The sequence below is a fragment of the Eurosta solidaginis genome, chromosome 4, assembly GCF_040869045.1.
Source record: "Eurosta solidaginis isolate ZX-2024a chromosome 4, ASM4086904v1, whole genome shotgun sequence".
NCBI lineage: Eukaryota > Metazoa > Arthropoda > Insecta > Diptera > Tephritidae > Eurosta > Eurosta solidaginis.
In genome coordinates, this window is record NC_090322.1 from 28,665,290 (window position 1) to 28,692,367 (window position 27,078).

A 27,078-nucleotide genomic window follows, 5' to 3' on the forward strand; every position below is an offset into this window, starting at 1 on the left:
TTTTATCGTAGATATGGTCGTATATATTCATGAAATGGAGTGTTTACAAATTTAATACAAATTAATTACGTACATAGATCCCAATGGGAATCCCAACATTAAATATCCGAACATTAGAATCTTCATATTTCCACAATGATCACATTAAATCCCGGAAAAAGTCTAAGTGCACTTATTGCGTTTTTATATGGAACTGTTTGTTCACTTCACTTAATTTTTTCGCAATTTAAGTACTTTATTTTTTTCTTTGATTAAACATTTTTTAGTAAACTCTGCTTTCTTTCTCATTACATAATTTTTTTATATTTTAATTTTATTTTTTATGAAGGTATCCGCTATTCTACTCGAAATTTTTGTTTTGTGTCACACTTACATATTATATATGTATTTATACAAAATTAAACGGGTGGCGTGAAATAGGCTAAATTCCTTTAGCAAATTTCTTCGTTTTTAACTAAAAACTCGTTTTTTTGAATTTTGACACAATTGAAGTAAATGGGCGATATATGTATGTATATGGGTTATATAGGCCTACTGGGGAACCGAGCTCCCAAAACTAACTTCGATAGCGCTCCAACGGGGAACTTCCGGGTGGTGTGGAAAAACCTATTTTTCAATTCAATTTCAAGTAATTTCACCATAATTCTATGTCAATTTCATTTGATTTTACATAATTTTTATATTTTAGTTTAAGGAACTCCATACCAAAACGTTATAATTACACGCGAAAAGTTTGTAGAAAATTTAAGAAAATACAATCAAAAAGTACAAGGTCTTAGATCAAATTCAAAATTTTAAGGAAAAAGTTAAGTAAGTTAGACCAGTTTGCTATATTTCCAACACTTGATGCATAAACCGAGTTGAAAAAAATACACGTTGGTCGAATTTCGATACTAGTATATATTATTAGAAGCTCCTACAAAAGCTTAGAAATAATTAGCTTATAATATTAGACTTACTTATTGAACTTAGCAGTATTAACTTAACAAAAAACTTGACTTTAATAACCGTAACGAGTTTGGAGTCTTTTTAGTCTTCGTGTGATTTGCTTTACAAGTCATTTTATACGGTTGTGTCCGATTTTCTTGAGTGTCCTTCACAATTCCCTGTTCACTCTTAACTTCTGCTGTCTTGGTATTCTTCCCGATTTGTACACCTTGACTATTGTATATTTATTCGCTACCACTGTGTTCATGCGAGTCTTCATCGAGCTTGTCGTTTTCATCAAGCATGTTGTTCTTCCCTTCCTTACTGGGCTCTTTGCTATCTTCTGACTCATTTCCCAGTTCATCAAGCAAGATGTCTTTAGTTTCACCTGACCGACTTTCCTCCCCAGCAAGCGAATCGTCTTTATCGAACTTTCCGTTTTCATCAAGCAATCTGCTCTCCTCTGAACTGTCATCTTCATTAAGAGTATCGACCTTACTGAATTTGTTGGATTCATCTGACCTATTTTCCTTCTTAGCAAGGGAATCGTCTTCACCGAACTTATCGTTTCCATTAAGCGAGTTGTTCTCTGAACTGTCCTCCTCATTAAGAGAGCCGTTCCTATCAAATTCGTCTTCATCAAGCGAATCGTCCTTGCTGTCATCTGACTCTTTTTCCTTCTCATCAAGTAAGTTGTTTACCTTTGAGCTGTCATCTTCAGCAAGAGAATAATCCCTACCGAACTCGTTGACTTCATCTGACCTATTTTCCTTCTCAGAAAGGGAATCGCCTTCTTCAAACTTGTCGTTTTCATCAAGCGAGTTCTCTATATTGTAATCTTCATTAAAAGAATCGTCCTTACTGAGCTCGTTGGTTTCATCTGACCTACTTTTGTCATTATCAAACCTGAAATCTTCATCAAGCGAGCTGTTTTCCTCTGAACTGATATCTTCGTGAAGCGAATCATCCTTACTGATCTCGTTGGTTTCATCTGACCTATTTTCGTCTTCGTTAAGCCAGTTGTTCTCCACCAAACTGTTGTCCTCATAAAAATAACCATTTGCATCATCCTCGCCTTCATCAAGCGAATCGTTCGTACTTAATGCTTTTCTGTTATCTAACTTGTTTTCCTTCTCATCAAGCGAGTTGTTTTTTAAACTGTTATCCGCATTGTAGTCAAGTAAATCGCCCTTACTATAGTCGTTGCCTCCATCTGATTCATTTTCTTCACCAAGTGAGTTCGCTCCATCCTTATTAGAATAGAGCGAGTCTTCTTTACTGAACTCGTTTTCATAGGACTTGTCCGCTTCACAAAATGAGTCAGCTTTTTCGAACTTTTCATTCTTATCAGACCAGTCAACTTTATTAGATTCACCACTAGCCTCTTCACTGGACTCGTCATCTGCATTCGAGTCCTCATCAAGGGAGTTGTTTTCATCAGTCGAGAAGCTCACATGATGTCTTTCAGCTTCAGCTAGCGAATCGTTACTCACAAATTCATCATCCTTACCTAAATATTCATCCGCGCCAACACCAAACCGATCGTCCTCATTTGAATCGTCGTCTTCATCGAGTTCTTCATTTTCGCCAATCTTATCATTGTGTATGGTAATGTCACCTTTCAGAGCAATCCCAATGCGCAACACATTATTCGGATTATTTACGAAGGCTGCACTGTCATCAACGCTTTCCGCACTCTCACTGGGAGCATCTTTCATGTGTACTATGGATCTTTGCTCATTTTTACAAGGACCGTTGTGTAGAAAGCGCACTGTTGGAACTTCTACAAATTGTAAAAGAAGAAATTCAATTAGTGTGGGGAAGCTATCGAAATTCAGGTTGCATATCAAAAGAAAATCATAACGTCTTGATGGCTACTTCCTAAAGAGCTAAGAAATTGTATCTGCTTCGTTCGTAGTCTTAGATTTAACGCTTGTCATCGATAGCTTTTGATTATGCCATTTCCGCCCGTTTCGAGAATAAATTGAGCAAAAATGTAAGTACCTTTACGAAATTCGATACACTGGCTTATATGGACCCAGAATATATTGGATGGAATCGAACGATAACCACGCCCACTCTTTCAGCATCGAGAAATTCGAATAGAAAAAAATCGACAGTTCATTACCAAAGACTGATAAAGTGACGAAACTTGGCGATTGGACTAAACTTATGTCGTAAAAAAATTTTTTAATTTTGTAAAGTGGATGTGGCACCGTCCACATTAAGAAGAAAATTTATGTTACGCATGTTGTAAATCAAAGGGCGCTGACAATATACGAAAGCATCCCAATATTATACCGAAGTGATCCCTAAATGACTTCGGGAGAATACTGAAAGAAGTGCCAAGATTAGAGAGAACCACAAATTAGTACCCAAATAATCCCGAAATAGCCCCAAAATGATCTTAAAACTTACCCGAAATAGCCTCCAAAACCATCCCAAAATTACAACGAAATGATACATAAATGGCACCGAAGTAGTCCCCAAAATCATCAGAAAATTACCACAAATTGGCCTCGAAATTATCCCGGATCTCAAAATAACCGAAAAATAGTCCCTAAAACCTTACGGGAGTGACCAATATGATGCCGAAATGATCACAGCTCTGTCCCAAAAAGCATAATGTTCGTAGTTATTTTTTTACTATTTTTTGCGATCTAAAGAACGACGTAGATGATAGCACCGTTAGAGATTTCTAATCACTTTTTGTGCAATGGCTATGATGCTCTATACTCTATTCATATTCAGAGCCAGAGTAGGTCCCGTCCCACCAATTTGTAGGAAAAAAATAAAAGGAGCACGACGCAAATTGGAAGACAAGCTCGGCCTTAAATCTCTTCGGAGGTTATCGCGCCTTGTATTTTTTTTCTTTTTTACCTATATATATTTTAGCCGCGATTATTCGAATAATCAACAACGAGCAATTATTCGAATAATCGACGATGAACGGTTATTAGATTTTAAGTAATCGAATTCTGAAAATCGAATATTAGAGGATTCGAATAATTTTATAAATCAAATATTACGAGCTCTACTTGGCAGTGGTTTGGCAATCCTCCGAATGCATTACCGAAATGAAATGCCCGTCAGAGTCGGCAGAAAACATAAAGCCCCCAAACAATTTCTAATAAAGTAGCACGTCAGAAATCCCTAGTGGTTCATCGCACCAACTTCTTATTAGTAGCGCTTTCAGGAGGTATTGATATGACAACGTCATAACTCATCCCATTTCAGAGTGGCACACCATGCTTAATTTCCTTTACATCTTTAACACTCATTCCTCGATCTCTAAAAAGTCTCAACCTCACTTACTCTTTTCCAATGCTCTACTATAAACTTGAGCACACCTCATCTTATTGTTGAGAACACAGCGTGTCGCCGCAGTAAATTGTACATCGTCCATAGCACCACAAACTGGTCTATACAACCTTGGACACGCACGCTCCCTACAGACTGGTGGCAGGTTTGTAGTATATAAGATCACACTTTAATTATCAGCGCGAAACAAAATTGGACCGGCCTGAGTAAGAGTCGGTAAACTTGCAACAGCAACAAGCAGAAAACAGCAATAAAAATTCATATCTGTAAACTTTCTTCTCTTTCCGAATTTTATTAAATTTTGTAAAATATTTTTTATCAGCGAATTTCACCGTCAGTAGTCTTTGAAATACTCTTAACTTATAATACTCTTTGTGTCGAGCTCAGCTGTTTTTAAACTAAACCATTTGAAGGTTAGATGAAGCATTTATTTCTTTATTATTTTGTAAACCCTAAGTGTGACACCAGCTGGATAAATAACGGTAAACTAGTGTCGGTTAAACTTGTGCTATAGCAAAAAACCTGTTTAGGACCTTGTTGAATATCGGCTTAATGAACCTTGAATATAGTTTTATTTACCTTGCTTAGAATTTCATAAAAGTTTCGGATTTGTTCAGGGTTACGAGATTATTTGATCGGGGAAAGTATACAGGTCAATGTTCATTGGGGTAGAGTGGCCTTTTCAAGTTCAAATATCATGTAGTCGCAGATCATGGCCGCTTTATAGCGAAAATATGCCGTTAAAGGTATTCGAGACCGTAGATATTTTATCCTCCAGAGTCACTGAAACATCTAAATGGGGACTTGAGGCGATGTCGGTCTTGGGGCAAACAAGTGGTAGGGATCTTACAATTATTGGTGGTGTGTTAAGTGAAATGGTCCCGTGTTATGTAATCGTGGTTTTATTGAAGTGATTACAATTTTTTCCAAACTGTATTTACATTTATTGTACTCGCTTACGAACTTTTAAAAATAATCTTAACATTGAACTTTTGTTCCCTTTACCCATATTTCCTTGCATTGGCTTGATACGTCTCCATCTAAACCTTCATGGCGGTGTTCTTGGGCCACGTATTTCATCACTTGTTTTACCCAGAAACTGTATTATGGGACGATCTGGAAAAAAAATTAAATATTTTTGAGCATGTTGACTGTGGCAGAACTGTTTAACGATGGGCGAAAATGTGGCTTTAATAGCTTAGCTAACAGAGCAGGACGCTGTAAAGGAATCCCATGATTCAATCAAAAAATAAATAACTAAATCATGAGACATCCATCGGTTTTGTGTATACAGTTAAGCTAGGCGCGGCTGCAGTTTTCTCTTGTGTTTTTTGTACTAACGGCCGCTGCTTCCGTTTGAAAGACACTATTGTGACCTTGCAATTTATAGAATCTGTTTATTTCACAAACCGCAGACCATACTTCTTTCCTTAGTCAACGCCAACCCTCCCCATCGAAGCACAGGCATGGGATCAGGTAGCCTATTCATACAATTCATCCGGCGTGGTTGTGTGCAGATCTATCGTTAAGGTAAACATTACATATACTTCTAATTTCTCGAGGTAGATCCCGTTTTATAATAATGACGCCAAAGTATAGAATACAATTTCTGTAAATACCCCAAGAGAGTGAGCAGAGAGAGCGGTAGGCTCCGCGCTCACCACAGCTTTCTTTTACAATCATAAAATGCCGTAGCGTCCTTATTCACTCTCTCCTCTACGTTGAGCTTCCACGACAAGTTACAATCTAGAATGATTCCTAGATATTGTATACAAGCTTTCTCCTGCAGGTTCATCTTGACTAGCTTATCTCCAGTCCGATTTGGGATCTCATACCTCTAAATAAATAAGACGAATATGTTCCCTTATCCGTATTAGAGCCTAAGTCCCATTAAGCAGTTGTGTGGTAGATTGTCCCTGTTCATTACAATACAGCAGGAATCCCTCTTTAACATTGCGCATTATCATAGGGGTAGAACTCGTGGCAGTTCTATGTGCGAAGTTTTTATAGGCCACTAACACTATCTATATTAGCGATAGGCAATATACGATCGCCGGGATAATTGCTTAGCAAGTTGCCAACAGCCTCCCCTTAAATTTTCATGGTTGATCTCTCCGAAAGCTTTTGTGTGGTTTCTAATTGAGCCTGTCTCGTTCTTCTTCTTCCTATAACGATAAAGGCACTACAGGAAGGTTTGGGGAGTGTTATCGACTTTTATGGTTCTTTGCGGGATATTTATACGGTACTTTCCGGAAACTATCACTAGCCCGACCACTTCGGGTACCATGATCATCCCACATCCTCCTAAAATATTTGGGGTCGCCAGAGCCCGGTGCATACAATACATTCCTATTTGTAACAGATTGTAATCCTCTCTTCATCCCGTCGTTTATCTCATTAATAAATTCCTTGCAGAATTGGACAAAAAAATTATTTTTAAAAGACCAGTCCCTGTTCAATGTTTTTATCACTAACCTTGAGGTTGGCGTGTGTTTGCACAAATAATGTCAGCTTGCATCAAACAAAAATTAGCATATGTACGAAATTGTCCATTATATCTTTCGCAGACTGGCCTATAAATGCGAGTGCAGGGTGTGGAGCAGGCCGGGCTTCGCGTCGTAATATATCTTGGCGTCGCATTTGGTAATCTAGGAAGTCCTTCTGTAATCTGTTGTCCGAGTGATATACCAACATAACCCAAAGAGACTATTAACAAGAAAAGGCGCATCGTTTTTATGAAACTCACCTGGGAAATGCTAATCGACAATAATGACGCGTACTTAAATACTGATTAAAATAAAATAAAATGTATTTTGAAGGCACTCGGATTTTATATCTACAATCGTGTGGACTTTTGTGGGTCAGAAACCCAAGAAACAACTAAAGGTTTTTTTACAAATATGCAACAATGTAATACATATTTATATTTTTTATTATTAAGTATATAATCGATCGAAAAAATTGCATCAATGGATAAGCAAATATTGAATCATGGCCAACAAAAATTAACTTAAAACAAGTAAGGACGGGACTGTCTTCGGCTGTGCCGAAGACTTCATACCTTTAATGCATGGGGCTGAACAATAATCTTATCCCGTTCGTAATCTCCGCATAGTCAGATGTATAAGATAAGAAATATATAGTGAACAGATGTACATACCTAAAAGATTTTTAAGATAAATATAAAATAAACAAGTAAGGAAGGCTAAGTTCGGGTGTAACCCAGGGATGCACCTTAACGTTAAGCTAATCGTTTATCAAAAAATTTCCACCGTTTCCGTTGAAACACTTCGAAATATTATCGATAAAGAAATTATCAAGATAAATTGTCTCTCGTTTTTAACCGAAACGAAAAGCTTTCGTTAGCGTTAAAAACGTTAACAGAAACGTGATACTTTATGTTTGAATTGTGCTGGCAATGCTATAGCCATGGTGAAGCCGTAAGGTGGCAACAACGAGCGCACATACACACACAAACTCTATGTAATTTGTTTGTGTAATTCGTTGGTGGTAATGTCAAAAATACTCTGAGAAATGTTCGTACTGTCAAAATTCATGAGAAAAGTTGCAATCAGCTTGGATAATGCTTTCACCTTTAATGACTCCGCCATCAATCAGCTTTGCCAGCATAGTTTGAAATTAATAATCAACATAAACGATTTGATTTCGTTTTGATATGGCAGAAAACGAAACGAAATCATTTCGTTAATTTGACGATCTTAACGTTAATAAACGAAACGAAATGACTTCGTTTCGTTTATTAACGTTGATTATCGTAACGAAATGATATCGTTTCGTTGGTTAAGCATGCCTGGTGTAACCGAACATTACATACTCAGTTGAGAGCTATGGAGACAAAATAAGGAAAATCGCCATGTAGGAAAATGAACCTTGGGTAACCCTGGAATGTGGTTGTATGAAATGTGTATCAAATGGAAGGTATTAAAGAGTATTTTAAGAGAGAGTAGGCCATAGTTCTATGGATGGACGCCATTTAGGGATATCGCCATAAAGGTGGACCAGGGCTGACTCTAGAATTTGTTTGTACGATATGGGTATCAAATGAAAGGTGTTACTGAGCATTTTAAGAGGGAATGGGCTTTAATTCTATAGGTGAACGCCTTTTCGAGAAATCGCCATAAAGGTGGACCAGGGGTGACTCTAGAATATGTTTGTACGATATGGGTATCAAATGAAAGCTGTTAATGAGTATTTTAAAAGGGAATGGGCTTTAATTCTATAGGTGAACGCCTTTTCGAGAAATCGCCATAAAGGTGGACCAGGGGTGACTCTAGAATATGTTTGTACGATATGGGTATCAAATGAAAGCTGTTAATGAGTATTTTAAAAAGGAGTGATCCTTAGTTCCATAGGTGGACGCCGTTTCGAGATATCGCCATAAAGGTGGACCAGGGGTGTCTCTAGAATGTGTTTGTACGATATGGGAATCAAATGAAAGGTGTTACTGAGCATTTTAAGAGGGAGTGGGCATTAGGTCTATAGGTGGACGCCTTTTCGAGATATCGCCATTAAGGTGGACCAGGGGTGACTCTAGAATGTGTTTGTACGATATGGGTATCAAATGAAAGGTGGTAATGAGTATTTTAAAGGGAATGGGCTTTAATTCTATAGGTGAACGCCTTATCGAGAAATCGGCATAAAGGTGGACCAGGGGTGACTCTAGAATATGTTTGTACGATATGGGTATCAAATGAAAGCTGTTAATGAGTATTTTAAAAAGGAGTGATCCTTAGTTCCATAGGTGGACGCCGTTTCGAGATATCGCCATAAAGGTGGACCAGGGGTGTCTCTAGAATGTGTTTGTACGATATGGGAATCAAATGAAAGGTGTTACTGAGCATTTTAAGAGGGAGTGGGCATTAGGTCTATAGGTGGACGCCTTTTCGAGATATCGCCATTAGGGTGGGCCAGGGGTGACTCTAGAATGTTTGTACGATATGGGTATCAAACGAAAAGTGTTACTGAGCATTTTAAGAGGGAGTGGGCATTAGGTCTATAGGTGGACGCCTTTTCGAAATGTCGCCATTAGGGTGGGCCAGGGGTGACTCTAGAATGTGTTTGTATGATATGGGTATCAAATGAAAGATGGTAATGAGTATTTTAAAAGAGAGTAATCCTTAGTTCTATAGGTGGACGCCTTTTCGAGATATCGCCATAAAGGTGGACCAAGGGTGACTCTAGAATGTTTGTACGATATGGGTATCAAACGAAAGGTGTTACTGAGCATTTTAAGAGGGAGTGGGCATGAGGTCTATAGGTGGACGCCTTTTCGAGATATCGTCATCAGGGTGGGCCAGGGGTGACTCTAGAATGTGTTTGTACGATATGGGTATCAAACGAAAGGTGTTACTGAGCATTTTAAGAGGGAGTGGGCATTAGGTCTATAGGTGGACGCCTTTTCGAGATATCGCCATTAGGGTGGGCCAGGGGTGACTCTAGAATGTTTGTACGATATGGGTATCAAACGAAAGGTGTTACTGAGCATTTTAAGAGGGAGTGGGCATTAGGTCTATAGGTGGACGCCTTTTCGAGATATCGCCATTAGGGTGGGCCTGGGTGACTCTAGAATGTGTTTGTACGATATGGGTATCAAACGAAAGGTGGTAATGAGTATTTTAAAAGGGAGTAATCCTTAGTTCTATAGGTGGACGCCTTTTCGAGATATCGCCATAAAGGTGGACCAAGGGTGACTCTAGAATGTTTGTACGATATGGGTATCAAACGAAAGGTGTTACTGAGCATTTTAAGAGGGAGTGGGCATTAGGTCTATAGGTGGACGCCTTTTCGAGATATCGCCATTAGGGTGGGCCAGGGTGACTCTAGAATGTGTTTGTACGATATGGGTATCAAATGAAAGGTGGTAATGAGTATTTTAAAAGGGAGTAATCCTTAGTTCTATAGGTGGACGCCTTTTCGAGATATCGCCATAAAGGTGGACCAGGGGTGACTCTATAATGTGTTTGTACAATATGGGTGTCAAATTAAAGGTATTAATAAGAATTTTAAAAGGAAGTGGTGGTAGTTGTATATGTGAAGGCGTTCTCGCGATATCGACCAAAATGTGGACCAGGTGATCCAGAAAATCATCTGTCGGGTACTGCTAATTTATTTATATATGCAATACCACTAACAGTATTCCTGCCAAGATTCCAAGGGCTGTTGATTTCGCCTTGTAGAACTTTTTCATTTTCTTCTACTTAATATGGTAGGTGTCACACCCATTTTACAAAGTTTTTTCCAAAGTTATATTTTGCGTCAATAAACCAATCCAGTTACCATGTTTCATCCCTTTTTTCGTATTTGGTATAGAATTATGACATTTTTTTCATTTTTCGTAATTTTCGATATCGATAAAGTGGGCGTGGTTATGGTCGGATTTCGGCCATTTTTTATACCAAGATAAAGTGAGTTCAGATAAGTACGTGGGCTAAGTTTAGTAAAGATATATCGGTTTTTGCTCAAGTTATTGTGTTAAAGGCCGAGCGGAAGGACAGACGGTGGACTGTGTATAAAAACTGGGCGTGGCTTCCACCGATTTCGCCCATTTTCACAGAGAACAGTTACCGTCATAGAATCTATACCCCTACCAAATTTGAGAAGGATTGGTAAATTTTTGTTCGACTTATGGCATTAAAAGTATTCTAGACAAACTAAATGAAAATGGGCGGAGCCACGCCCATTTTGAAATTTTCTTTTATTTTTGTATTTTGTTGCATCATATCATTACTGGAGTGGAATTTTGACTTAATTTACTTATATACAGTAAAGATATAAAATTTTTTGTTAAAATTTGAATTTAAAAAAAATTTTTTTTAAAAAGTGGGCGTGTTCTTCATCCAATTTTGCTAATTTTTATTTAGCACATATATAGTAATAGTAGTAACATTCCTGCCAAATTTCATCATGATATCTTCAACGACTGCCAAATTGCAGCTTGCAAAACTTTTAAATTACCTTCTTGTAAAAGTGGGCGGTGCCACGCCCATTGTCCAAAATCTTACTAATTTTCTATTCTGCGTCATAACATCAACCCATCTACCAAGTTTCATCACTTTAACCGCCTTTGGCAATGAATTATCGCATTTTTTCGGTTTTTCGAAATTTTCGATATCGAAAAAGTGGGCGTGGTTATAGTCCGATATCGTTCATTTTAAATAGCTATATGAGATGAGTGCCCAGGAATCTACATACCAAATTTCATCAAGATACCTCAAAATTTACTCAAGTTATCGTGTTAACGGACAGACGGACGGACGGATGGACATGGTCAATCAAATTTTTTTTCGATACTGATGATTTTGATATATGGAAGTCTATATCTATCTCGATTCCTTTATACCTGTACAACCAACCGTTATCCAATCAAAGTTAATATACTCTGTGAGCTCTGCTCAACTGAGTATAAAAATAGGTAGGTACTTTGTGTGAGGATGCAAAGTTTCAGGCTTTTGTGGTCTGCATGTAAAAACTATTACTACGAATCACGTATTTCAAAAATATATGACGTAAACGTAACTATTTGATGAAATTTGATGAATTTTGAAGCTTCTAGCCATAAAAAAGGGGCAAAAATGAAAGTTTATATGGGGTATATAATATATATACCACCGATCTCTATGATTTTTCAGACAACAATATATGCTATATACGTAAGCATTTGGTGAAATTTGAAGCTTCTAGCTGTTAAAACGGGGCTGAAATTGCGAAAATATATATATATATACTATATATATACTATATATACCACCATATATATACTATATATACCACCATATATATACTATATATACCACCATATATATACTATATATACCACCGATCTTTATGGTTTTTTCAGACAACAATATATGCTATATACGTAAACATTCGTTGGAATTTGAAGCCTCTAGCTCTTAAAATAGGGCAGTAATTACGAAAAGTTTCTTGTCTGAACAATCGTTTGTGGGGGATATATACTATATATACAACCGATCTCATAAATTTTTTCAGACAACAATATGTGCAATATACGAAAGTATATGGTGAAGTTTGAAGCTTCAATCTGTTAAATTGAGGAAGATATGACTATGATTTGGGTTTCGTGACGAAATTAATATACCATTTCATTTTCATGAAAGGTATAAAAAGGGAAAATCAAAAGCGAAAATCACATACCGTAATTCAAATTTTTAAACAAATCTTAATTAATTAGCGGTGACCGAAACAGCTGTATAAACAGTTCTTAAAGCAAAAGCAATGAATAGCAAAAAAAAATGTCGAACTAAATTATATTGCTTATGATTTGGGCCGCACTTTCCCAAATTTCATATGTTTGTATATAGATGACTGTGACTGCTTAGAAGCTTCAGAGCATCACGAAGAGTTGCTTTAAAAAGATCTTTAAAGAGGTATCTTTTATGCTAGATATCGCTTGCATTCCACCTTTCTCAGATATTTTTATTGTGGCGAATGTTAGCATCACTATGCTCTTAGTAAATAATTACAACAAAAACAGCAAGCAGTCACACTTATGTATCTACACATTAAAGCAAGCAGCCACACTTATGTACAAGGCAACGAGGAATATTCCATAGCCAGCAGCTTGAAGCAGAGAGATTATTTCACATACATATATGTAGCCGGCAGCTAAGAGCAGAAGTTGTTACTCACCCATACGCACGCATATAGCTAAATAACCAAGTATGAGATACAACTGTTCCAGAAGGCATGTTCGTGAAAAGTCTATACCTTAGGAGAAATATGCGAACGAGGTAACCGAGAGTATAAAAGCAGCGCAAGCTAAGGATTTAGTAATCAGTTCGATTTAAACATGCTATAAGTGAAGTATAATTGTACTACTCCCAAAGTAGCCTAAATAAAGGCCGTTTTACCATTCTGAACACTGGATTTATTTATTCGAAAGCTCAGATCTATCCAATCCTAGCTTAAGGTTTATTGCAGTATTTTAAAACATTTCAAGCAGACCTTTTTGTAAGAACTATTAAGGCCTTTCTTGTTGGTCTTTCCAGCTCAGTAGAGCCCTTATGGGCCCAAACGCAAGAGGACGTAGCCTTAGCTGACAAATCATCTTTCATTTGGCGCTGACCATAAATGTATCTTTTAGAAAAATATGAGAACTTAATTTCCAATCATTCTAGTACTCCGGCCCACAGTTGCGGAAAAGTTGATTTTGAGCGAGTTGATTTTAAGTGAGCCTTGAACCAAGCGCTAGGGTATGTATGCAAGCACACGTCTCAATAATTACGCAGGTTGCTTAAGGTTGTTCCTATTTTAAAGAATAACAGCTGCGTTAATAAAGGTGTTACCTGGATATTAGCAACCTTTTTTAAAACAATGAACTCAAATACGAATTATTTGTAATCTGAGTAACATATGAATCGTTCCGCCTTTTAAACCCGAGTGTTGTAGGAACACCTTAAACTCGCTCTCTCTCCCCCCCTCCTCCCACTCTATTTTACATTAAACATAAAATCGTATTGTTCGCATAAATTTTTATTACAAATAATCAGAGTTGGGGGTAGTGCATTAATGCACTTCACTCAAAGTTGAGTGGTAAATCAAATAATAATAAATATAGTTAAAAAAAACTAAACAACACGCAAATATGGTACCGTTTTAGTATCTACAATCCATTTATATATTTGGTGTTGATAGCACCGTAGCACATAGGTTCGTGTCTCCGTTATTAAGCACAACTCGTTTTGTAGCGAGTTATTTAATCACTGCCGCTGCATGGGTCTAACTCCCCTTTGCGCGCCTAGCCTAGAGAGTTACAAACAAGCATACATACAAGTGAAGCTAATATAACTCACTATGCTTGTATTGAAGTTTAACAATTTTACTCTAAAATTTAAACACTGGGCCGGTATTGTGTATTAAGATTCGTATCGAAATCAAGTTTTCACTCAAACATTAAAGCAAAATAGCTTTGAAATCGTGAGTCCGTATAACGATATATGTGAACTAGAGACTTCGCATATTAGTTAGATTTATAATTTATCATAATTTGTATAAATAGTTTGGCAGTTCATATTTATAAATTGAGTGAATAAGGGATTCCGATACGAATCGTAACACACGATATGGGCCCTGGTAGTGAAAATTTTATTAGCTTCAGCTTAGTGCGCAAACGTTTTTCTTCACATACTCGAACGAATCAAATAAAACTTCCATTAATTTAATTTTTTTTTGTTTTCACTCAACCGAGTGGTGGTAAAAAAATAAAATGACCGTAATAAATTTTTTAGCCCAAAATCTGCACTATCACTAAGCTGGAAGAAAATAGTTCGCACTCAAATTTTTTCAATACATATAGTGTAATACTAGCCGTGTTTTTTTTTACACGCGTATACGTTTCGTTTGCGCGAGAAAAAAAAACGCCTATCCTCGCTTGGATAATGCTTAGGAGACCCATCTAGTGGCAGTGGTTAAAGAACTAGCTACAGCACAGGGTGTACCGAAAAGCGGAGACACAACCCTCTGATGGCCATAATGTATTACATATAGCTGAATCAGTTGCGATTAATAGTGGACCCACACCATTTGTAGAGGTGATACATAGAATTAGTGCAGAGGGTGAAACATAGACACATATTTTACATCTGAGTATAATGCGTATTGAAATTTAGTAGTACTAATTTTATGCGTAGCAATTTCAGAGGTGTATTTAAAGTTTGACACTTAGAAGTCCATATAAAGTTTAAGCGTAAACACAGCTACTAATGAAAGTGTAATGCAATCAAAAATTAGTGCACTACCCCCAACTATGCAAATAATGAAATTAGCTTACATATGTTTGTATACAATATAGCTTATCTTAATGCATTGATAATTCAATAACAATTATTAAAATCATTTAAGCTGGAGACATTGGTGCTTTATCGGTAACCGTATAACAGCTGATTCGACCAATCTTATGAGAATCAATGCAATCGATTATTGCTGCCGCTAAGGTCGTAACCGTATCGTAGCCAACCAATTGGGTTTTGGTTACCGTCGTAACGATAAACAGCTGATTACGTTAGGGATACGGATACAGCGATACGACATACGGCACCAATGACTCCAGCTTTAGTTTATCCTCTGTACTGTTAAATGTATGTTAAAAAATTATGTATAAAAGTAGCTAAATATTGAACCTAGGTTACTTGCACTCCAGCACTTTTGTAGTTGACACTTTTATAATAGCCTTTCATGCTCTCACCGCTCGACCTGCACATTCGATTCCGCCATCATAATATTTCATCCATATAACCCATTTTGCATGCATGCCTCAATATATCCAACAATTTCATATTAACTGCATCACCGCCAATCTCAATAGATACTTTGCGAAATTCTTCACTTTGCACAGCCGTTTCAAAAAGATGTGAAACGTTTGCACACTCTTCTTCAGTCGAAAGCCATACATGGCATAGCGGGCGAAATGTGCATAGAATGTATTAAAACTAGAAAGAAATTAAAGAAATCAAGAAAAGGCGAAAGTTTACAAATAAAAGTATGCATTACTTGTACGCCTCCATCTGAGAGGGATCCACTTTATCATTGCACTCAACTATAGTTTTCAATGTGGCATACATATTTTTGTGATATGTTTGCAGCATTTCTATCCAACAGGTTTCACGTGCCTCCCCGTTGGTATTCATATACATAAAGAAGCTTAAGTCCAAGCATGGTGTAGCAAACCGTAATTCCTGTTGATGATTAACAAGTCAAAAGTTATTAGTAATGACACTTAACCGAGATTGTAATGGCTGCAGGCACTGTACTTTCGCTCACCTGAAAATCAATCATTTTCACATCCAACACCCTACGCTCCGCTTCATCGCCCCCTGCACCTTCATAGCGAAAAAGCACATTATTGCGATTATAGTCACCATGTAATACAGCACCAAAAACCTTATCACCATCACAATCAAACACACTTCTGCGTATATTCTCTAGCAAGCGCGCCGGTTCGTTGCCATATTTTTCACGCAATACTTTTAAGCGTCCAATTAACTTTACATCAACCGGATCTTCTCTATCGAAGGTATCACCATTAATTTTGCGATCGTAAAAATCAAACAAACGATCAAGTGCAGCACGAAATACATAGAAATAGAAATTATCTTTGTGGTTTGGATCTGCATCATTTACAAAGGGCAATTCTATTATAGCATTTTTTAACTGCTCTAGCTGAGCAGGATCGGTTAGCCTTAAAGCGTAGCTCATAGCATGATATTGACCAATTATTTTACACATAGGGAACAAGTGTTGGGGTGTTAAGAAGAGGCGTGGTCCCATCACATAGCCATGTGGTTTAAGATGCTCTAGCACTAACACTGATTCTCTTGCATCTGGCGTAGCACTCAAACCTTCGATGTAACCAAATTTAGCTACATACGCGTGTGGCACCCAATCATCAGTTTTAATGTTAAGCTGAGCTGAGGCAAGTAATTTACAAAAGCTGGTATAGCACGTTGGTACACAAATATTTCATTAGCAAATTGTATGTATGATTTACTCGACTCACGGAATGCAACATCGCCCTTCATAAATTTGGCGACAAGTAAACGATGTTTTGGGCTGAAGATAAAAAATTAAGGTGAGCATAAAATTCGAATAATTTTGCAGGTTAGTAAATATGGGAAGACAAAACAGGTTGTTGTTGTTGTTGTAGCAATATAACTAAGCATTATACATCGACTTAACAAAATCTTTGAAACAAAGAAAGCCTCGAAAAACACTGGTCAGACATCGATTAGATGACGACTACGAAAGAGGTCCCGACCTCAAATGCCCAACGTTAGATAACAACTCGGTTACCCCTTGAGAAGCATAGAATTTTAAAATAAAACGGGTCTAATTCTCTAACTATTCTCGAGCCATTATTAATGTAAATAAATAAAATAAATGTAAGGCGCGATAACCTCCGAAGAGATCTAAGGCCGAGCTTCTCTTCCAATTTGCGTCGTGCTCCTCTTGATTTTTCCCTACAAATTAGCCGGACGGGACCTACATGTTTTATGCCGACTCCGAACGGCATCTGCAAGGCAGATGAGTTTTCACTGAGAGCTTTTCATGGCAGAAATACAATCGGAGCGCTTGCCAGACACTGCCGAGGGGCGACCCCGCTTAGAAAAATTGTCTTCTAATTGAAAAATCTTATTTCTAAAATTTTGATGTTGCTTTGCCCGGGAGTTGAACCCAGGGCATACGGTGTGATAGGCGGAGCACGCTACCATCACACCACGGTGGCCGCCCCATTATTAATGTAGTTTGCTAAAATCCTTCCCGACTATAGGCTTCTTATACCTTATAAGACCTCTATGACCTTATAAGACAGCTCGGCGAACCCCAAATAAGGGATATAAACCAACGCGTCAGATTGCTTGTGGATGAACACAAGCGGGCGAAATGGGAGGAGCACCTAAGCGGTTGTAACCTCTATGCCGGTGTAGGTAAACTTTGGTCCACCGTAAAGTCCCTATCGAATCCGTCTAGGCACAATGACAAAGTTTCCATCGCCTTTGGCGATAAAGTGCTATCGGATGCGAAAAAATGCGCGAGCACTTTCTGCCGACAATATATAATGCATTCTACGGTCGACAAAGATAGACGGAGGGCCAACAGACTCGCACATAAACATAAATTCAGCGCGTCACCAATTACCATCACCGCCAGAGAGGTTGAGAATGCCATCGGTCATGCTAAACCATCCAAAGCAGTGGGCCCATACGGCATAGTCATGCCGATGCTTAAAAGCCTAGGGAAAGAGGGTTTCAAATATTTCCACATGTCTTCAACCTGTCTCTTTCCACCTTTCTCATACCCGAAAAATGGAAAATGGCCAAGGTGGTCCCGCTACTAAAGCCTGGGAAACCAGCTAACATAGGAGAGTCATATCGCCCGATATCTCTCTTATCGCTAGTAGCCAAGACGCTTGAAGCCATTTTGCTCCACTACTTCAAAGCAAATTTGCAGCTAGCCTGTCATCAGCATGGCTGCAGAAAACTCCATAGCAGCACCACCGCGCTAAATGCCATCAGCACCCAGATAAATTGCGGTTTAAATCAAAACCCCCACCATAGAACAGTACTCGTAGCGCTAGACCTATCAAAAGCTTTTGATACGGTCAACCATGGCACGTTACTGCAAGACCTGGAAGGGTCTTCCCTTCCCCCATGTCTTAAAAGGTGGAACGCAAATTATCTGGGTGGTCGGCAGGCATCGGTGCAATTTAGAAATGAAACATCAAAACCAAGAAGAATTAAACAAGGGGTGCCACAGGGTGGTGTCCTATCCCCACTTTTGTTTAATTTCTACATATCTAAGCTACCTTCGCCACCAGAAGGAGTTACTATCGTTTCCTACGCCGATGACTGCACAATAATGGCCACAGACCCAGGCCCAAAGATCGATGAGCTTTACAACAGAATAAACGGTTACCTCCCTGATCTCTCCAGTTTCTTCGCCTCGCGAAACCTGGCATTATCACCGACTAAATCATCGGCGACCTTATTTACAACATGGACGTCCCAAATGTCGACGATTTTGAACATCCACGTCGATGGCACTACGCTACCGACTGTCCTACACCCCAAAATCTTGGGTGTGACATTTGATCAGGATCTACATTTTGGTGAGCACGCAGCCGCAATTGTACCGAAAATCCAGAGCCGTAATAAAATCCTCAAATCACTTGCTGGCAGTAATTGGGGAAAAGACAAAGAAACGCTCATTACCACTTACAAAGCAATTGGCCAGCCGATTGCATGCTAGACGTCCCCTATATGGTCGCCAAGCATAAAAACTACCCACTGGAATAAGCTACAGGCCTGCCAAAATACTGCGCTCAGAACCGCCACGAGCTGTCTTCTTATGTCCCCAGAACACCATCTACATAATGAGGCGAGAATACTCCCCATCAGGGAGAGAAATGAGATGCTAACCAAACAGTTCCTGTTGAATACCCACAAACCTGGGCATCCCAACAGACATCTGATTGATGAGCCAACACCGCCTAGGGACTTAAGGAGTCATCTCCGTAAGCATTTTGAGTAAATGCGGCACCTGAGAACTCAGCCGTATGAAGCAAAAAAACACAAGCAGGCCCTTGGTCAACTCCAAAAATAGGCGTCGGCCCTTTATGCCAGGAATTGCCCGGCGAATCCAATACTCAAAAAACAGTACCCAAAACTTGCGGAAGAGGAACGCATACTCCCCAGGGAAACGCGAGTCACTCTGGCTCAACTTCGTTCTGGATAATGTAACAGGTTAAACTCTTACATATCCAGAATCAACCCCGACATACAAAATATATGCCCGCTTGCAATGTATCTCCACATGACACCAACAATCTCTTTAATTGTAATGTGGAACCAACACCTCTAACACCCCTTTCATTATGGTCCACCCCTGTTGAAACAGCAAGTTTCCTTGGACTCCCGTTAGAGGATATTGATGACAATTTGTGATCGGTCGCGACTATTGGTGTGGCGAAGCATTGTTACAACAACAACAACAACAACTAGAGGCTTCTACTAACGGGCGGGACACGGCAAAATATTTACTTCGAGAGCTTCGTTCAAAGTATTTATGAAAATATAAAGATACGGTTTATGTTTTTTAAATCATCATCATCGCTTTTTATATTTCGTTAGCTAAATTCACAAAAACCTAATCAACATTCCAAATTGCGTTTTCACAGATTTTAGCATGTCATTCTAAAATACACTTCCACTAAAAATTTCAACGACAGGTTAGGTTGAACTGGCCGGTCAATAAAAACCTCACATAGACTGAATGTGCCCATAGTGTTACCAGATTTTTTTCGACGAGGAAGAGTCCCAATCAGGTGCCACGACTTAATAAATAAAAATAATTGTAAGGCGCGATAACCTCTGAAGAGATTTTAGGTCGAGCTTCTCTTCCAATTTGCATTTTTCCTACAAATCGGGGGGACGGGACCTACGTGTTTAATGCCGACTCCGAACGGTATCTGCAAGGCAGATCAGTTTTCACTCAAAAGCTTTTCATGGCAGAAATGCACTCAGAGTACTTGCCAAACACTGCCGAGGGGTGACTCCGCTTAGAAAAATGTTCATCTAATTGAAAAAACTTGTTTCAAAAATTTTGATGTTGCTTTGCCCGGGGCGTGAACCCTGGATCTTCGGTGTGGTAGGCGGATCACGCTACCATCACACCACGGCGGTTGCCACGACTTTTGTTAAGAATTATACTAATTTTATTGGCAAGGCCCTTTTGTGAATTAAGGTAACAAGTGAGTCCTTGTGGCTGTGGTGGTGGTTTTGTGTTCACAAACTTTTCATTAATATCTGAGATTATTAATGAGCCAATCGAACAGAAAATTTAGACGAATTATAATGATTTTCGTTGGATACATCAAAGTCAAGACTAGTTCAAACTTACCCTTGAGCAGTTTCTGTTCGTAAATGTATGTTGTAAAGCGCCGACATAAAACCATCTAAGCCGCTTGCATGCTCCAATTCATATTTTACTAATTTCTCATCTTTTAAACTTTTTACAATTTCTTCTATTAAATATTCTTTAATATATTTTATATGCACGTTTTCGGATGAATTCGCCATGATTGTAACAGCTAATGTTAAAGTTGCAGTTTGGAGTGCGCAGGAACTGTAGGAACTATTGGTAGCTGTGTTTAGCCAGCTGAAAATAAAAAATAATTAAAAATTACAGTGGGTAGAAAAAAATAAAAAAAAAAAAATTCAACACAAATAATGCTTTTTTTAAAGCAGGTATCCCTTGGATACTTAGGCAAGTTATGCAGGTCCTTATGGTCCTTGCTTTTCTTAAATAAATAACACAACACAACACTTTATTTTAATACACTTTAACACTTTATTTAAAACAACTTTAAATATTTAGCAACTAATTGGTTGACCGTGCAACTTCTCTGATTAAACTGAATTACCCTCGAAAGGCAATGATGCCTCCTTAAATACCTTTCCTAATGCCATTCTGCTGCTGCTGTTATCATATGTAAGAACGGTCGCACATTCAGTTGTTGTTGCTAGCGCATGTGATGCTATGATAAGTGCAAGTTGCTAGGTAAGTGCAAGCAGCGACGTCGCGCGATCAGTTTTAACGCTTCTCTTTATGCCTGCCTACGACCATCACGTTGCTATGGTAAGCAAGCGCAAGCAGTGACATTGTGCAGTGCGTTGCTGGGCTGGATATTAAACCTGCCGTTGCTATGATAGAACCACGCGCGATTACTTGTTCTATCGTTGGGTTGCATACCAAGCCCGTGCATATGATGTTGCTATGCTGTGATCGTATGCAGTGGGTTGTTATGCTGTTGGCTTGCACATGATGTTACTATGGTAGCGTCACGTATTGCTTTTGTGCGATTAGTTGCGCTGTTGTTGGGCAAGCTCTGTTAGGCAAGCGATGGGCATTTGAGTTGGATTGTTGTTAGGCAAGCGATGATCATTTGTTGGTTTGTTTTGCTCTGCATCAATTGACCTTGCCATTTGACTTGGTTGCTAACTAGTTGTTTGAGGCTACGTAGAGAAGCTAGGCATATTGTTGACTTAGCAGAGATGTGCAATAGGCATCATAACTTAACTCCTCCCCCTCTTAAATTCGGAGCGTCCCTGATCCGACGAACTTATAACTATACATATTTTTAAAAAATAAAAAGATATATTTTCTATAATCTAAATATCCTTTTCTTTTGCGGACTTCGTAAAGAAATAATGATTTCGATGATCTTGTGTGACTTTTTTTTAAAGAGTTATAATTTGACATCTTTTGAAATTTTAATTAGCTGCAAATATTTAATTCTTTAATTTCTTACTAAATTACGGGAATTCCATATTTACTTCTCTTACAAATTTTAAATTGGCTTTTACAATAAGCTTTTTTCTAAAAGATATAACATGTTTTTTTTTTTTAAAGTGGTAATCAATGATTTATAATGTTGTAAATAATGTTTTCCGTATACATATGTACGTTTTTTTATATAATTATTATTTTCATTTTATTTTTGAATTATTGTAGCTTCGTAAAGTTAGGCTTCGATAAAAAATATTTCTATATTTACCATAAAAAAAAATTAGAATTTGGCTTTTATAAAAACCGTTTTAAAGAAAATTATAGATTTTTTTTAATATAATAATAATTTATTTATTTAATTTTTGAAATAGTGTGTTTCGTATACATATGTACGTTGTTTTCATACTTATTATTTCCATTTTAATCTTGAGTTATTGTAGCTCTTAAAATATATTTATAATGTTTGGATATTTTTTACTAAACCATGGCAATTCTCTATTTACAATTCAGAAAAATTATAAGTAAGCTTTTATAGGAAGTGTTTTGAAAAAATTATAATTTTTTAAATATAATAATAGTTTATTTATTTATTTGGTTTTGAAAATATTTTTTTTCTGTATACATATGTACATTTTTAATTCAAATATTATTTCCATTTTATTTATAAGTTCTTGAAAAATATAGCAAAAATTCATAATTTTTTGTTTCACTAAATTAGATATATATATGTACATTTCAGAACAATTTTATGCGGACTTTTATAATTTGCGTTTTAAGGTAATTGTATACATATTTTCTAAGTTAGTATTCTCAATTTAATCGAAAAATTATTGTTTCCGTATTATTTACATTTTATTTCGAGTTAAGCTAGGAAAACCTTAAATGAAAATTATTAGCTTTTCGTTTTCTTCTAAATTACTTACCTTATTAAATAATTTTACTTCCATTCGGTATATTTGTAGTTAGATTTTTTTTTTTTTTATATAATCATGTGATTTTGGTTTGGTAGAGAATCTTAAGAAAATTATTATAAGAAAACTACAGTTGTCGTATACATATGTACGATTTTTTGTATAATAATTTTCAAAATTTAATATCATAAAATAAAAAAAATTTTTTTTTTTTTTTTTTTACATCAAAATTTAAGGAAGCCAATATTTCGTAAAAACTATGTTTCATGGTTTTGAATTAAATTTAAAGCTAGTTGTTTTTTATTGGGTGATCAGTAGAAGTCGTTGAATTGATGACTTAATACCTTTGCTTTAAAAGATTTTTTGTTTTTTTTTTGACAAACCAGTTGCGTTTATACTTGATATGCTGAATCCTTATCTTAAGTTATCCTTATGGACTTTTTTGCCATTTATCAACACAGTTGTTCCTAAATCTTTTTGTACAATGTTTTCCACGTACACCTTGCTTAATTTATTCCCTAGGCGTTTATTGCGGCGAACATATACCTTTTCTCCTTCATTAAATTTTCTATGATTGTTAACAGATTTTTTAACGACATTTTCTTGTGCAACAGTAAGCGCTACTTTAATTGAGTCTAGGTGATCTTTGGGAAAATTATTAATTACATCTATGGGTTTCGCATTTACAGTAGAATGTATTGAATTATTATACTTATATGTTGCAAGTAAAATCAATTCATTGGTATCTGTTATATTTTGTTCGGCTTTTATACATCTTGAGATTTCTGTTAGCGTTGAATGTACTCTTTCTATTTGGCCGTTACTTTTACTGTGTAAGGCTGGTATGAAAAACTGCTCAATTTCGAAATGATATTTCAATAAATTGGATATTGTATTGGAATGAAGGGATTTCTCGTTATCGGAAACAACTATTTTGGTTTTTCTGAACTTGTTCAGTACTAAAAGTAGAGCAGTTTTAACATCGGTTGTTGATCTGGATTCGATAGGAATCGTAATTGTAAATTTGGAAAATTTATCTATGCAGGTAAAAAAATGAAATTTATCTACCGAAAATATGTTTACATGGAGGATTTGGCCAGGATATTCTGGAATTGGTGTTTTTCCTACTTCTAATTTTGATGGGTGTCTATTATATTTATTCTCCGAACAAGTTTTACAATTTTTAGTAATTGTTGTAAGGGTTTTCTTTATATCTGGGAAAAAGTATTCAGATATCCACTGCTTGTAGTTCTCCTGAATTGAGCGATGGGCTCTGTTGTGCTCCGTGGTAGCAGCCTCGATTTGGTCTTCTCTTTTTATTAAGTCAATTACAATCCTTTCCGTATGTATAAACTTTACTCCTGGGAAATTGGACAAGAGTAACGACTGAACTCTGGCTAAGGTTTCGAGATCACAACAAACTCCGTTTACTACATTTGGGTTAACCTTTTCCCGGATTGTTTGTAAAAGATATTCTGCAGTTTTAAAGTGTATGGAATGTCTAACAAGTTTTTGGAATAGAATTTTGGTGGATTTGCTGTTCACCTCGGATGGTGTCAGCACTAACTGGGATCTAAATTGGTTTACGGGATTTTTTATGGTTTTTATTGTGTCTGAAAGAGATAATTCACTATGAGCTGTAGCGCTTGAGTCATCCAGATTGTGAATATATTGACGGGAAAGTGCATCCGCTACTTTGTTGTCTTTACCGGGCTTATAAAAATATTTCGGAGCAAATGAATTTATAAATGCGGTCCATCTTTTAATTTTCGAATTGGGGTTTTTATCTGACATGGCGAATGTAAGCGGCTGATGGTCTGTGAAAATATGTATGTTTTTAATGCCATACAGATAATGCCTTAAGTTTTGGAATGCCCAAACTATTGCCAACAGTTCACGTTCATTCGTGGCATAGTTTTCCTCAGCCTTAGATAGTGTACGAGATATCATCGTTATAGGTTTGCCGTTTTGCGAAAGCACAGCTCCTAGTGCTACGGATGAGGCATCGGTTGTTATCTCGAACGGCTTAGAGTAATCTGGGTGTTGGAGAAGTACGTCTTCTGAGGCCAAAATAGTTTTAAGTTTATTGAAGGCATTTATTGCTTCTTCGTCTAATGAGATATTAATCTTTTTGGACTGTCTACTAGTAACGTGGCCATTGTGACCTCTTAAGTATTTCGTAAGTGGTTTTGAAATATGCGCATAGTCCTTTATAAACCTACGGTAATAGCCCGACAGACCCAAAAAGGACCGTAGAGATCTTAACGATTTCGGCTGTTGGTAATTTAGGATGGCATCTACTTTACTAGGACATGTTTGAATTCCTTTATGCGAGACTGTGAAACCTAAAAATTGGACTTCGTTCCTAAAAAATTTAGATTTTTCTAATGACACTCGCATTCCTGCTCGCTCGATTTTCTTTAGAATGGAATCGACATGCCTATAATGGGAACTTTCGTCTGGTGAGAAAATGATGATGTCATCAACGTAAACGTGACATATTTTCCCAATGTCTTCACGCAGAATGTCATCTATTGCCCTTTGAAATATGCTTGGCGCATTTTTCAAGCCAAATGGCAAACGGCAAAACTCATACTTGCCATTGTTTACGCTGAATGCTGTTTTGCACCTATCTTTCTCTCGAAGGCAAATCTGGTGAAACCCTGACTTAAGATCGAGTGTCGTAAATAACTTGGACTTACCTAAATTTGAGAGTATTACTGTAGTATCTGGGATTGGATATTTGTCAGATGTAGTATGTTCATTTAGCTTCCGAAAGTCGATGACCATTCTCAACTTTTGGTTTCCGTCATCATCTAACCCTTTCTTTGAAACTACATGAACAGGCGAGTTATAGGGTGAATATGATTTCCTTATTATGCCGTCTTTAAGTAGGGACTCAATTTCGTTGTTAATAAAATTCGATACTGATATTGGGTAAGGATAGCTTCTTGAATAAATTGGCTTATCAGTTACCATGTCTATACTTGCTATTACATTTGTGTTATACGGAAGAGCTCTATTGGGGTTCGCAAATGCGTTAAAATTATTTTGTTTAAGTGTTTCAATACTACAAGGTGTTTCAATTTTTTTAGTATGAGCCATGTTAACTTCCTGACATTGAAAAAAGTTGAGATTCTCTTTTCCGTTTTTATGGAAAATCAGTCCAGCTTTTGTGTCAATATTTGCCTCGATATCTTTCAACAAATCATATCCAATGATTCCATCAAAAGTATCTAATTGGGGTAATATATAAAAAGTAGCAGTCGTTCCTAGAATATTGACTTTACATTTCTCAGAAATTTTATTTACACCATTTATAGATCTTAGTTGAAAAACCATATTTTTTTATGTAATTTTTCGCGGTTCCCGTGTCTATCAGAATCTTAAAAACTTGCCCATTAGGTAAAGTTCGAGTAATGAAGGGCAAGTTCGACCTTAGCCTAAAAAATGTATCTCATCTAGAGGCTGATTATCTTGCATTTCGGAGTAGTATGGTTCATTCGACAAAGGGTCTTCGTACTCGTCCACTGCCGTGGAAAATGAATTATTTTCCATAGCGTTAATACGTTGCAGTTTATTAAAGGGTGCTTGAGTGGAGGTAGTGTTATTGTAAGGTCTCTTGAATTGTTGTTGAGGTTGGGCAAAGTTGTTGGCTTGTTGCCGCGTCCGCTGTTGATGAGAATTTAGTCGATTTGAACTATTTCCCTGTTGAAATGTTTGTTGGCGATTTCGCTGTTCGAAAGGATTGTTTCTGATTTGAGGATTTCTTCTGAAACAAGAGGTTCCCTGATCTATTTCCATTGGAACGGGGTATTGTGCTGAACTGCTTGGATTTGATCGATTTGGATGAGGAGGAGTATTAGAAAATGGGGTACTTTGATGTACTTGTGGCAATCTTCCCGAGGCATATGTATGCGCGAAGTTATATCTGTCTCGATTATGTTGCAACTCTTGCGCTGCAGCTAGTGTACTGGGTAAGTCTGGTGGGTTCGCAGAGAAAAGGGTATCGCAAAGTGGGCGCCTGAGACCGGAAATGAATACCCTTAAAGCGTTTTCCCTAGCCTTTACATTAAACGCATTTCAAAGTTCCTCA

At 37.3% G+C, this 27,078-nt stretch overlaps 2 protein-coding genes across 2 annotated transcripts in view; both read right to left on the reverse strand.

Moving 5' to 3' along the window:
- Positions 1-234: 234 nt before the first annotated feature.
- LOC137248442 (dentin sialophosphoprotein-like) lies at positions 235-6,976 on the reverse strand. The gene is made up of 3 exons (XM_067779377.1): positions 6,724-6,976; positions 4,243-4,383; positions 235-2,710 (listed from the first exon to the last, which is right to left on the reverse strand). The coding sequence occupies exons 1-3, from the start codon at positions 6,974-6,976 to the stop codon at positions 1,173-1,175; spliced, it is 1,932 nt and encodes a 643-aa protein (XP_067635478.1). The 3' UTR covers positions 235-1,172.
- Positions 6,977-13,749: 6,773 nt separating this feature from the next.
- Positions 13,750-27,078, reverse strand: part of LOC137249471 (uncharacterized) — a 35,336-nt gene continuing 22,007 nt past the window's right edge. The window contains 6 exon segments of the mRNA XM_067781016.1: positions 13,750-15,670; positions 15,673-15,716; positions 15,778-15,962; positions 16,048-16,712; positions 16,715-16,836; positions 20,683-20,940. Coding sequence (XP_067637117.1) covers positions 15,501-15,670; positions 15,673-15,716; positions 15,778-15,962; positions 16,048-16,712; positions 16,715-16,836; positions 20,683-20,861 — 1,365 coding nt within the window. The 5' untranslated portion in view covers positions 20,862-20,940 and the 3' untranslated portion in view covers positions 13,750-15,500.